General features: G+C 41.4%; 1 protein-coding gene across 2 annotated transcripts; it reads left to right on the forward strand.

The window, feature by feature from the left end:
* Nucleotides 1-762: 762 nt before the first annotated feature.
* LOC134214490 (cuticle protein CP14.6-like) lies at nucleotides 763-12,058 on the forward strand. Of its 2 annotated transcripts, XM_062693849.1 has the most exons (3): nucleotides 763-783; nucleotides 11,251-11,451; nucleotides 11,529-12,058. In XM_062693849.1, the coding sequence occupies exons 2-3, from the start codon at nucleotides 11,335-11,337 to the stop codon at nucleotides 11,928-11,930; spliced, it is 519 nt and encodes a 172-aa protein (XP_062549833.1). In that variant the 5' UTR covers nucleotides 763-783; nucleotides 11,251-11,334; the 3' UTR covers nucleotides 11,931-12,058. The 2 variants fall into 2 exon arrangements, with proteins under 2 accessions (XP_062549833.1, XP_062549832.1); XM_062693848.1 differs by lacking the exon at nucleotides 763-783 and having other exon boundaries at nucleotides 10,029-11,451.
* Nucleotides 12,059-14,503: the final 2,445 nt, after the last annotated feature.

The raw sequence follows: 14,503 nt of genomic DNA on the forward strand, positions 1-14,503 counted from the left end.
TGGACATTATCAGAGCGAAAATTTTCAGCTCAGTTTTATATTTGTGGTCATATTTAATGACGTCTGCACTGAGGTGGGTACAGAGTTGAGCATAGGGATAATATTCCAATGAAAAAAGTAGAACCTGACGAATTTCTGTTTCTTTTAGCATGCCCGGTTACTATCAAATGTGTGAGTATCAGGTTTCCGAAACCCTAAATCGGAGAGCGAATAGAAAGCGATTTCGGTCTGCGATGAACTAATTCAGAAATTTGCATCTTCAGAAAACGATGCTGCTTGTGGTCGGTTCTTCCAACCGTTGTAGCGACTGACCACGACAATACTTCAGTTCAGCCAAATCCACCATTAGATAAAAAAAATCCAAAAATGTTCGATGTGAACCCCTTTTCCGCGACTTCGCACCGGTTTTCTGAATCCTTTTCATTATGAATTTTTGGTCGTCGAGGTTTACAGATTTTTGTTGGAGGATGAACCAGTTTTTGATGGTCACCAATTACGGATAGAGGCCGCTGATCCGGCCTGAAGCGACAATGACGACGACTCCCATTGGCAGGCGCGAGATGCCATTTAATATTTAGATTTTCTTTTGGTTTTGATTGGAATTCGTTTGATTTCGGAGGTCGAGGGAGCTCGGATGCTGGCGGTTGACTTGTTTTCAAGATTGTCAAAGCGCGAAATTTTGGAAGATGATCAGTTTCAGTTTTGGTGATCACTTCGTCGCGAAAGCACGTGCTTTGCGTGATATCGGTGCTGGGCAGTGCTCCTGGGAGGCATTCCATTAATGTGTGTCTGGTGCATTTCCGGTTTTAAACGTTTCAATGACAGCGGCAGCAAGACTGATTTTGTGATGAAGTAATTCGCATTTTTCTTTCGATCACTTTGTGCTGTTATGTGTACAGAAAATGCGACTGGCTTCCTCTCTAAATCAGATCAGCGACATCAGCGAAGCCGGATGAAATCAGTGATAGTAAAATAGTTTTGCCATATGACTTAATCGGATAAACAATTAAATATTTCGTTTCGAGTGAAATTTTGTGAATAATATTTACATATGTCTTAAAACCAACCAGTTGCTTCTTACATTACACAATGAACGACATCAAATTCGCTCAAAATACCCAAAAACCTGTTTAGTAGCTGTTTCGGCTCAAGAGTTGAATAAGAAAAGATCATCGGTTTGTAGATAGAGAAACGTCATCCGTTGAAGCTCATTTTATTTCGGGTACGAAGAATAGGAGATGGTAGACCATTGTGAGATACTTTCGTGCTTGTCTTTAATTCCACATTCATAAGTTTGAGGTATCAGCTTTTGTTTACCTACAATTCTTTATTAGAACCTTTCAAAGCCTGTATTAAATCCTAGCAGATTCAAAAGTTCTGGATTCTTACACACACAAAAAAATGGCATGGTTCTCAAGCATTAGTAAGTGAATCTGTAGGGTAGCGCGTAATAAGACAATACCCGACTAGAGTAACGTAACAGATTTGAAACAGGCCGTGTTATTTAGTTATATGACTTTTCGTAGCAACTTCTGTTATAAATTGAGTCCAATTAGTAGTTAAAATAACAGAAAATTGCAACAAACAAAAAAATAACATATACTGTTATAATTTTGATAGAAACTTTATTCGAAATTAATGACGTTATTAATATCTCAAGTTGTATTAATTTGAATATACTTTAGTTTTGACATCCTTTTCGGGTAATCGGCGTATCATAATATAGTTGCTCAGCAAAGTATATGTATATCACTTTCGATTAACGTGGAATTACACATAAACATCTTTACTCATTTAATTTTAACAATAATAGATTTGCTTGCCCTGGGGCCCTCCTTAGCCGTGCGATAAGACGCGCGGCTACAAAGCAAGACCATGCTGAGGGTGGCTGGGTTCGATTCCCGACAATTTTCGGATAAGAAATTGTCTCGACTTCCCTGGGCATAAAAGTATCATCATATTAGCCTCATGATATACGAATGCAAAAATGGTAACTTGGCTTAGAAACCTCGCAGTTAATAACTGTGGAAGTGCTTAATGAACACTAAGCTGCGAGGCGGCTCTTTTTCAGTGTGGGTATGTAATGCTAATAAGAAAAAGAAGAAGATTTGCTTGCTCCACCCTAGTCTATTTTATACGGCATATTTCGGAATTCGGTGATAAAGTCGTGAGTCGAATAATACAGTTTTGCTCTTCCAAATACTACTTCTCGTCACTTCTCCGGATAATGCTTGCAAGACAAATTACAAAAATGTAGGTCCGCGTCGGGATTCGAAGCTTGAACTGCTTTTGTATGTTTGGAGTGTTTAGTTTTATAACGGTCATGAAAACCATTATTTGCTCTACATTACTTCTATAAAACCAGTGAACTATTTGGAGACAGATGATGGGCTGGACCTACTAGTGATCATCGTCACGGATACTTTATCCGCTTAATGTAAAAGGCACTATATATGTATGAACTACGTTGTGGCCGTTGTGGCCACATTTTAGGAGGTCTCCATACAATGACATATGCGCCCACATCAGTTGAAGAAATTGCTCCCGTCAACTTACTCTCACATGTTCGGTATTTTTGATACTCTGTAGCGTGCAAAAGAATCTATGTATGTTCAATCGTACCCCTACTGGCCGGCAGCTATTATTTTTGCTTTTATTTGGGTACGTGTTTTCACTTCAAATATTTCCAGAGACCAGCGTTATGAATCAAATTCAGTTCCTTTTTAACAGTCATTCAAGGACATCCGGACATTCACAGAACGACTGATCATTTATTCAGTTCAGTTTCTATACAGCAAACTTTCTTGCTTTGTCATTTCTAAACGATCAGCTTCTATTGTTTAACTGAATTTTATTATTTTAACCCTTTCGGGCCCACGGTGTCATATATGACCCCAACAGAAAAAAAGGATGTATAAAACCGCACGATATAATTGAACAAATGTTGATGCAAACGTGGTCAATCATCATTGACCAGCATCAGAAGTTGGTTTTGATGCAGTTGAATCACCAGGACATGGTTCCAGATTTTCCGGGAACCTGGTTCCCTGGGGTAGTGGATACTTTTCAAGTGGTGTAAAACCCAGTCTTGCGACATATCAAACTTCATGGTTTCGGAAGACAATCTCAATAGATGAGTTTTTGAGAGACACATTGGCCACATCCGAAAGTGTTCCCGGAAGCCTGATTCCCTCAGGGGACCGGACAAATTTCGATTAGCATCGAAACTCATCTTGCGACATGTCCAACCCCATGATTTTGAAAGACAAGCACAATACATGAATTTTGAGAGATTTTGGACACATTGGCCACGTCCGGTAGTGTTCCGGGGGAACTGGTTCTCTCAGGGAAGCGGTAAAACTTCGATTGGCTCCGAAACCCATCTTGCGACATATCAAACTTCATTATTTTGCTTGTCTTTCAAAATCATGGAGTTTGTTTTTCAAAATCATGGAGTTTGATATGTCCTAAGATGGATTTCGGAGCCAATCGAAATTTTACCGCTTCCTTGAGAGAACCAGGTTCCCGGGAACACTCCCGGACGTGGCCAATGTGTCCAAAATCTCTCAAAAATTCATGTATTGTGCTTGTTTTTCAAAATCATGGAGTTGGACATGTCGCAAGATGAGTTTCGATGCTAATCGAAATTTGTCCGGTCCCCTGAGGGAATCAGGCTCCCGGCTACACTTCCGGATGTGGCCAATGTGTCCAAAACCTCTCAAAAACTCATCTATTGAGCTTGTCTTTCAAAACCATGGAGTTTGATATGTCGCAAAATGAGTTTCGATGCTAATCCAAATTTGTCCGTTTCTCTGAGGAAAACAGGCTCCCGGGAACACTTCCGGATGTGGCCAATGTGTCCAAAATCTCTCAAAAATGCATGTATTGTGCATGTCTTTCAAAATCATGGAGTTTGATATGTCGCAAGATGGGTTTCGATGCTAATCGAAATTTGTCCGTTTCCCTGGGGGAACCAGGTTTCCGGGAACACTTCCGGCCTTGAATAATGTATCCAAAACCTTTCAAAAACTCATCTATTGAGCTTGTCGTTCAAAACCATGGAGTTTAATATGTCGCAAGATGGGTTTCGGTGCTAATTGAAATTTGTCCGTTTCCCCGAGGGAACCAGGTTTCCGGGAATATTTCCGGTCGTGGCCAACGTGTCCAAATTCTTTCAAAAACTCATCTATTGAGTTTGCCTTTATAAATCATGGAGTTTGATATGTCGCAAGATGGGTTTCGGTGCTATTCGAAATATGTCCGCTTCCTTGAGGGACCCAGGCTCCCGGGAACATTTCCGGACGTGGCCAACGTGTCCAAATTATTTCAAAAAATTAACTATTGAGCTTGTCTTTCAAAATCATGGAGTTTGATATGTCGCAAGATGGGTTTCGGTGCTAATCGAAATTTGACCGCTTCCCTGAGGGAACCTGGTTCCCGGGAACACTTCCGGATGTGGCCAATGTGTCCAAAACCTCTCAAAAACTCTTTTATTGAGATTGTCTTCATAAACCACTTGAAAAGTATCCACTACCCCAGGGAACATCCGGAAACATGTCATTGATTCAATTGCATCAAAACCAACTTCTGATGCTGGTCAATGATGATTGACCACGTTTGCATCAACATTTTAGGCACTTTCGTTCATTTATCAATGGTTTTTAAAAAATGACCCGTTTTTGACTGCACCTGACCCAGGACCCCCTCCCCCCTTAATAAATCCGGCCGGATTGGCACCATGGTCAAATCAAGTTATGTACCAAAAAAAAAAGACATGATGACGCTTCTTCCCTGAAAATTTCATGGCAATCGGACGAAAAATGAGTCAATTTCAATTTTCATTTCTAGGTCAAACGGAAACGGGTTAAGTAAAATTGCTTAAAATTACTCCCTTTTCAGGAAAAAATAACAGTCCTGGTCAAGGCCCTACGACAACCTAGAACGTCATGAACACGGTGAAGTTATGAAGAAGAAAATTTTAGGTGTATTGCCAGCAGATTGTAGTGTTTCAAAATAAGATTTTTATTCAAACGTGTCCGTAGAGTTACTGTGATGTACTATTTTTTAACTGCCTGGGACGTCCTAGGCCATCCAAACATTTCTTGAGCTTAGGACTTGAACTCTACAGCTGCAAGAAAACCGTTTTTCAGTACTGAAAGCTCCAATATCCATTCTATTATATCCATTACAACTCCCGGGAGGTCAACGGATATAGTAAGATAGTTATGAGATATTCTGGGCAATCCAAACTGTCATTGAGTTCGGGACTTGAGATCTACAGCTGCTTAGAAGCTCTTTTCGGTATTCAAAACTTCAATATGAATTCCATTATATCCATTACACTTCCCGGGGAGGTCAACGGATATCATAAAACAGTTTTGAGATATTCTGGACAATCCAAACTGTCTGTGAGATCGGGATTTAAGATCTACAGTTGCAAACAAATCGTTTTTCAGTACTGAAAGCTTCTTTTAGCATAGAATCTACGATCTTAAGCTTTCAAAGTAGCGTTTCTTGTCTCGAAATATGGTCAAACTTGTTCATTACATCTGATGTGAAACTGCTTTTGTAAACAAGAGCTACTCAAGTCACTGGTGGGCAAATTTGTGCCAACCCACGCAATCCAGCGCAATTTAATGAAAGAAGAGGGCTTGCTGCTTCCATCAGTGGTGTTGGATTGCGTGAGTGGGCTCAAATTTGCCTACCAGTGACGTAAGCAGCTCTTGTCAACAAAAGTAGTTTCGCCCTTTTGAAATGTTGGTGCTGAAATTGAAGCTTTGAGTAACGGAAACCCAAAGTAACCATTAGCACTATATGTTGCCTATTCGGCTATATAAAGCTATATAAGCCAGGATCTATAAGCCAGTATAAAGCATGTTTGCACTGTGACAGCGTAATAGTCGTACGTACGGATTTTTTAAATGCTTACGATTACCTGGAAAATGTTCAGAACTCAAAGACGGTTTTGATGACCCAGAATATACCAAAACCATCTGACAATGTCCCTTGATCTTCAGGAATGTATTATGGGTATGGATGAATACATATCCAAACTTGAAGGGACGAAAAAAGCTAGAGTGGTAGCTGTAGATCGCAAGTTCTGAGCTCAAGGACGGTTTGAATAACCCCGGATGTCCCAAAACCAACTTACCATGCCTCCTGGTCTCCTGGAGTATGTTATGGACATGCTTAAATACATATCCAATTTTCTAGTGACGAGAGAAGCTAATGTCGTAGTTGTAGATCGCAAATTCGGAACTCAAGGACAGTTTGGATGACCCAGGATACCCCAAAATCATCTAACCATGTCTCCTGATCTTCATGAATATATTATGGATATAGTTGAATACATATCCAAGCTTGAAGCGATGAAAAAGCTAGAGTGGTGGTTGTAGATCGCAAGTTCTGAACTCAAGAATAGTTTGGATAATCAAGGATATTCCAAATCATCTAACCATGTCTCCTGATCATCATGAATATATTATGGATATAGTTGAATACATATCCAAGCTTGAAGCGACGAAAAAAGCTAAAGTGGGGGCTGTGGGTCGCAAGTTCTGAACTCATGGACGGTTTGGATAGCCCAGGATGTCCCAAAACCATCTTACCATGTCTTCTGGTCTTCTGAAATATGTTATGGACATAGTTGAATACATATACAAGCTTGGGGCGACGAAAAAAAGTTAAAGTGGTGGTTGTAGATCGCAAGTTCTGACTTCAAAAATAGCTTGGAAAATGCTGAAGTTTGATACCCTTATTGCTAATATGGACCGAAAATATTGAACTGGCCATTTTGGGGCCGGTTTCCAAAGGGTCACTTCAAAGAAACCTGTTGTTTACTGCATCTGACCCAGTGACCCACCGATATAACTCCGGATAGGAGGACCACATCACAAGTCCCAACATGTATTCTGAATTCTGGGATCCGTATGAGTAGAACAGTGATAAAACCAGGCCAATACGACATAAAATGAAGAAATGGCAGCAATTTGATTTTTTCCTTCACTCAGGCCGATACGGGTTAAGTAAAATTTAGTTTGAAGTTAAAACTGGCCGACGAATGTAACATGGACGAAACATAGGTGAACAATTTTAGTGTAAGTTCATCCAGAAACCCGGAACCAGTCGTACAGTCTGGTAACAAAGGAAAACAATAGTGCTGTCCAATGAGCAGCTCGAAGTAGCTCGAAGTTATTACCATTCCCAGGGCGGAAACTTCAAGCTGATCATTGGAAAGATCTTTTATAAAATCAAAACGCTGTTATTCAGCTGGAGAATTTAATTGAAGTTTCCGTAGGCAGCATTTTCAAATTTGCGGTGCTGCAAGAAACGACCAGGAGATAGATGGAGCGAGCTAGGCGACGTTGTTGGAATTGGGGAGGTGTGTGGCTCGCCCATAGCTGACCTTATTGGAAACCATGGTAGAGGTTGAAGAAGCGGTTTGAAAACCCGGATGAAGGTTCCCGGGTTACCTGGTCATTGGGGGTGCGGACTGATAATCTTGGGAGAATTCAAGGAAAGCCTGAGCATCTCGAGTTAAGGGTCTAATAACGAGCTTATCCTCGGAATGGCCGTGAAGCCGTTTGGATTAGATGTTCCTGTATAAGCCTCCATCTTTAAGGAAACAGATGAGGGCAGTGATGCTGGCTGCATCATTTGAAAGCGCGTCCCTAATGTTGGCAGGTTTTCCATAGGTATTCCTAGGAACCTGTAATTTGGGGCATTGGCATACATAATGTTCCACAGTGTTGTTGACCCCGCAAACGTCGCAGATAGTCGGGAAGGGGCTCCCCCAAAGTTGTGATTTTCCGCAATTGTTCGGTAGTGGAAGCTCTCCACGATATTTCTCAGTACCCTCGCACTGTCTTTCTAATCCAGGTTTTTTTTTGCTAGGATGCCTTGAAACCAAGGGTGTCTAGGCGTTTAGTTCTAGAGTGCGGAGATAACACTAGCAGAGTCTTTTAGGGCGAGGATGGGATTCGTGGATGGATAGTAGGCGTGATGAGAGCTGCAGCTGCTTCGGCCGAAAAAATGGTACAGATGTCCGGGAGACTAGCCGAGATAGTCATGTGACCCCGATGCCTACTCCACGGCCTGGAACGGACTCATCCGTATATCTGTGATCGTAATTGTTGAATTCTCTGTTTAATAGCTCGGCCGCCAACTTTCTGAAAGCCAAGGAGTTGTCACCCATTCGGAAATTGTGTGCTATAGAGCTGTTAATGCGGGCTTTTAAAGAATGCCAGCTCGTACTCGCACAACTGGTGGAAGGGGGGGAGGGCGACACTGGCCATTGCGTGCTACATCCGGTCTCCTTCTATAAGGAGAGAGATTCTGTATTCTTTGGAATTTACGACGGCAAAAGACGCGGCTTTGCGGGGGATGGCCGCTCGCAAATGATCGCTAGATGGCAAGATGCCTGCCTCGGCACAAGCAGACTCAGCTGGTGTAGACGGTAGCAACCCGGGAGCGGTTCGAGCGAATGAGTTGAAGGTCGGCGACAGAGCTTCAGTAAGGTAACGGTGGGCGATACAGGTTGGTTCCAAGCCGTAGAGTAGGCGGCTATCAATGATAGCTGGCCCGATCCTTAATCGGAGCATCCTGTTATTGATTCGGGGCGAACCAGATTAACTCTTGTCTTACAATTAACTTTGACCTCGCGGAAGTGCGGTACACGTATCCTCTGATGCACTTACTCATAGTCGAAGCCTACAGAGCTGGAGCTGGACAGCCCTAAGATTGGGTTCTTATCCGCGTTTAGGCCTGGAGTTTCACCAACGATAACCAGCAATATATCATCGGCATAGACAAAGAAGTAAATGATCGGTGGAAGTGAATGAAACACACCGTTCATGGCGACTTGGAACAGAGTGACCGCCAAAGCGGAACTCTGAGGTACCAAAGCCTCGAACCCTGGTTTCAATTTAGGACTTTAAAAGAGCGCCCTATGAGGAAATTCCGAAAAAAGGAAGGAAGGAAATTCCGAAAAAAAATAAAAATCCCCAATTCGCTCAATTGTAGAAGGACGAAGGGGGTTCATGTCCTGTTGAAGGTCTTGAAAATATCCAAAGATACCAGGTCAGCGTGTTTGCCCTAATTGTAAGCATTTTGCAAAACGTCACCGTACCCTGGTCGGAATGCGTGCCACGAGAATACGAGTCTACCTTCTGCTTCAAGTTATTCGAATTGCGTGATTTTTTATTAGAATTATAAGTTCATCACGTATTAGCTTTTTGAGTATGGGGTACTTAATATCATTAGCTACCAATCCTGTGGCGACAGTTCGGCAATTATTTCCTGTGGATGCATCATTTGGTTGTATTTCGCTTTAGTTTTCAAAAAAAAACTGCTTTTTGCAACATTTTTTCCCAACAGGGTAAATCGACGATTTACTCTCACGCTCTCTTATATATAATCCGTCTTGTCTTTCTCGTCAATGACTGGATGACGGTAATTTGAGCCTTAACCACACGACGCGTTTCATCCGACCACCAGCTGAGTGCCTTTCGCCCTGGCTGGGTGCTGGTTTGAGGGATGCAGGACGGATTGGGTAAACTCGGCAAGGGTTGTGGGCGTGTCTCGTTAAAAGGTGCATCGGAGGTTGCTGCCGAATAAGTCTGTGGACACTTCCCACTTGAGAGCGGAAAGAATAGGTTTGATTCATACGATTACAAACATTGACCTGCGCTCGCATTCAAATTCACTTCTATATAACATTCTTTATTTGCCTCTTCCGTCTATCGTCGGGCACCGGGGGTGTTCCCTAGTTCCGGTGTGGGAAAGACGTCCGCACTTGGGGCCCCGGCTACCGGGGGATCTAGGCAGGCTCTTCTGGTTCGGCATTTCTTCGTCCACTGAGTGTCGGGGTCGACCCGTTCGTACCGGTGACGTCATAACATCCGGTCTACCGGCACACCGACTACCCAGGGCACCGTGATTGTTTCCTTCTTCCAATACCATCCTCAGACGCCGTGGTCGATCCAAAGGTTCCAGGTGGTCCGGGACAGGCAGCGGCTCAGATGATGCAGTAGCATGGGTTTTTTTTTCTGGTACGTTGGAGGCTGTAGCATGTTAGTTAGGTTAGGTACTGGCGATAGGCCCGCCACCCTTTTATTGGTTACACGCTGGGTCATCAGCCACTGGCGTTCACTGAGCTAGCATGTTTGCGGGGATGAGATTTCTTTGGGTGGCTTCTACGTAAGACCCCTGGTTTCTCTTCTCCTGTTGGAGGATCCTTCTGGCCTCTGGGTAATACATTTGTACTGGTCTTACTCCACTCCTAAATAAATATTTGAATTTGATCCTTACCCGCATTTCCTATTAAACTTATTCCAATCATCCTGAAAATAAAATTTTAAAAATCACAAATTTGTTTCATTTCAATGCCTTTGTATCAAGGAAGTCACAAATTCAAACTAATAAAACAAATAATTGATTGATTAACGTGTAACCCTGGCCTCTTTATCAATACAACAACGGTTTCAAGATCATTGGTGCCCCGCCCCTGTCGATATTCTGTCATAATCTCATACAAAATGCTCCCAGTTTTAGTATCGAACGCGATCAGAAACTAGTTTTTCAATCGATAGTCAATCCATGAACTTGTCTCTAGAACGTCACCTACGAAAAAACTGGTGGACAGCAAAGCGTGTACAATATCGGTAAATGTGCACAGAGATTTAAGAGATTTATAGTGGAATCAAAAATAATCGAAAATCGATAGATCATTAAATCTGATCGTTTGCAGAAATGATTTAAAAATATTAATTCCGACTTATCCGTTTTTTTGGGTTTAAAACTGACATATCAATCGGCTAGCGAATTTGATTATCAAGGAGCAATTTGTGATTCGAAACCCGAAAGCATCCTATGCGACATTCGTGCTTGCATTGGTGAATTTCTGATTAAAACAAACACGAGTAAAAGAAAATTGATTTTGCTTACTGCATATTAATGCAAATGATAGCCAAATGAAGATTCATTGAGTAAAAAAAACAATTCTAGATAACAAAGATTTCCAAACAAACGATAAGTTACAGTAATGGTTTCGTTTATGAAATATTTAGCGAAATCATTTTGAATATCTTATTATGTTTAGTTAATTCTTCAAAAAATTAAAAAGCCATTTCTGTTGTTGCATTTAAAATTGACCGGCACATGAGTAACTTTGGTAGCTCTTGATTGCTCTTAAAACTAGTTCGGCACGAGACAAATGACGTTCCTTCGTTGTGCCCCCCTTTGGTTTATTAGCAAACATGCGTGTTGTTAGTTGGAAGAAAGGAAAGACTGCAGCAAAGTCTGACGTGACATTTTTAGTTTGAAGGATCCGGTGATATGGTGAGAAAATATAAAAGCGCACGAATTGGGGCAATGGGTCATCAGTTCAAGCATTGTTCTACTGAAGTGTGCACTTCAATCATTAGCCAAAGACTTAGCAAAATGTTCCGACTCGTAAGTTAATCTCACATATGCCCAATCGGCTTCCTTTAATTTAAACTTGTTTTCTTGCTTTCCATATTTGCTGTCAGATGATTGCCTCGGCATTGATCGCCACGAGCTTCGCTCGCAGTCTCTCCGAACCGGAAGCCCACGCCAACATTCTGTCTTATCACAATGTTCTCGAAGACGGCGGTCACTACAACTGGGCATTCGAAGGTAGCAATGGAATTGCATTCCACGAAGAGGGCCTCGGAGCCCATCAGGCCAACGGAGCCTACTCCTACACCGGTCCAGATGGCGCCCAGTATCTCGTGAGCTACGCCGCCGATGAAAATGGATTCCATCCGGAAGGTAAACATTTGCCAACTCCACCACCAACTCCGGAGCACGTGATCAAGTCGCTGGAAGAGATCCGTGCCAATCCACCAAAGGATCAGAAGGACTTCAGCCTGGACGCGTTGGAGGCAACAATTAACCGATTGAAACAGTAAACTTTACTCTATCGAAGATAGTTAATCATCATAACTATTATTAATGCCATTGTTATTCGTTGTAAATAGTTCAAAGTCGTTAAAAAAACGTTAAATTAGATAAATAAAATGATTTCCATGTTAAATAAATGAATATAAGCAATGTATAATAATGTTTTAATGATGGAATACACTTCACTTTCCATCTACTCCTGCGGCCATTTGTCAAGTTTATCCGGACATCTATCAGAACGATTAGAAATCGACATGGCAAATGACTTGACAAATATTTGTCATCATGACGAACAGTGTACTGAAGGCTTCAGGAATCATACCGCCACTGTTTTAAGCCACATCGCTATTTAGGTGCTCTTCATAGTGCTGCCGCCATCTCTAGTTTCCCTCTAGTATAAGGGTTTCGTTTATGGTTTACACATGTAAAGCTGTGTTCGGGATGTTAGAGAAGAATGTATCGACAGTTGAATCGTGATCGATTTGGTTTACTGTTTTTTTAGTTAGGTGATCTCCATGTGCTTCTTCTTCTTGGCATTACATCCCCACACTGGGACAGAGCCGCCTCGCAGCTTAGTGTTCATTAAGCACTTCCACAGTTTTTAACTGCGTGGTTTCTTAGCCAGGTTACCATTTTTTGCATTCGTATATCATGAGGCTAGCATGATGATACTTTTATGCCCAGGGAAGTCGAGACAATTTCCAATCCGAAAATTGCCTAGACCGGCACCGGGAATCGAACCCAGCCACCCTCAGCATGGTCTTTGCTTTGTAGCCGCGCGTCTTACCGCACGGCTAAGGAGGGCCCCAAAGTTGATCTCCATGTGCCCTTGCGGATATTATTGCTAGGGAAGAAAGTTCTTGGTACTACCAATCCTCGAGAGGCTGCTAAGTTTATTCATCGTAAACTATGACTATTTTGGCGTTCCGCAGTGGACATCTGTCGGATATCTGCTGCAGCTATGCATAGAAAGCCTTTTTTATCGTCGGGTTTGTAGCGCAATGTTCCATATACAGTCAAGCCTCCATGAGTCGATTTATATTTCCCGTAGCTCCAAAGCATGGATAATCTTGAATGTTATAGAGCGTTATTGATTCTCATAAAATAAAACTCTTCGGATTTTCCTTACAAATTTCCACAGGACATTTTTTTTCGAATTTCCAAATAAAATGTTAGGAATTTCTAATACAGGGGGACTCGATTATACGGAATTTTAGACTCAATTACCCGTAGTATTTTTTTTTCTTCGATATTTTTTTCAAATTTTTTATTTTCAATTATATAATATACAATGTGATTATTTTAACAATGAGACATATCTAGGTTGTGGGAGGGGGTTGAAAAGGGGGTAGTTTTGTATATTGAAATTTGAATATAGGCTTGTAAATCAACTTCCTGAATTCAAATGATTATATTACTGTTATATTCATACAAAATAGGGTTTTATGAAGAAATATGAACGTAGCTTGTATGGGAAGGACTGACATAGGGGTGTTCTACATATTTAATGTTATTTCCTTGAATCAATTATTTTCTTTAGAACGTGTCCACAAACTTCTCGTTTCAAAAACTTTTCCGTGGAAGTCCGTTTCCTATTTTCCTTTCATGCAATTACTTGATTGATTGTCAATTAAACTATTCCATTTGTGAAAAAACAGTCGCTCATTCGACAGATGAAAACGTGACCTCGCCACTTTAGAACGATGTGTTTGCGGATACAACATGGGTTGCATAATTCGCTCTCAATTTATAATTAATTACGATGGCTTTTTTTAGCATAAGACTTTTTTTATCATAACAAGACATGAAAACAAATTGCTCGTCACTACAAATGGGAAAAAGGGGCAGAGTAATATTTCCCCCACCGACGTTTTGATAAAACGCTTCTTTCTAGTACAATTGCCATAAAGGATCATGTGTAAAACAAGTCAAAATGACCCATCAGCATCAATGTCCTTACAATTGGAGTTTTTCTTAAGGAATTTATCTTGCAGAATATCACCCTTTGAGGAATAATCCTTAGTTTCATAAAGCAAAAATCGCGAGTTTCCACGAGAAAATCTTCAGCAACAAACGGAAACACGTTACCAAGTGAGATTGCAAGGACCTGTAAATGGTTATTTTATGTGCGGATCATTGCCTAATGTTTTGATTCTTAAATCCCCTTTTTGACTCCATCGGAAACGAAGTGTACCGAAAGGCTATATGTTCGCTCCAGAAACAAACATATTTTAGATGGCTCGGTGGTTAGGTTCCCCCTAACACACGTGACCGAAAAATCGCGACGCGATTCTAACGCTTGGCGAATGCGATTCTGTCGCCGTTGGAGTGGAAGAGTAACTGGAACATTGCCTACAGCAACCCAACGATAAAATCGCGACGACCAGTTTTCGGTCTGGGGGAGCCTTTTCATTGTTTTCTATTGAAAATTTGATAGATCAGACAATTGACTCAAAATTTTTATAGCTTTCTGTTGAAAATTGACAAGATCAAACTTTGGGTTCAGAAATAATGGCTAAAATACTATTTTTTGTACAAAAAGTCTAGTTATTATTTTGATACCTATTCTCAACCAACAAGT

This window comes from Armigeres subalbatus, chromosome 2 (genome assembly GCF_024139115.2).
Source record: "Armigeres subalbatus isolate Guangzhou_Male chromosome 2, GZ_Asu_2, whole genome shotgun sequence".
NCBI lineage: Eukaryota > Metazoa > Arthropoda > Insecta > Diptera > Culicidae > Armigeres > Armigeres subalbatus.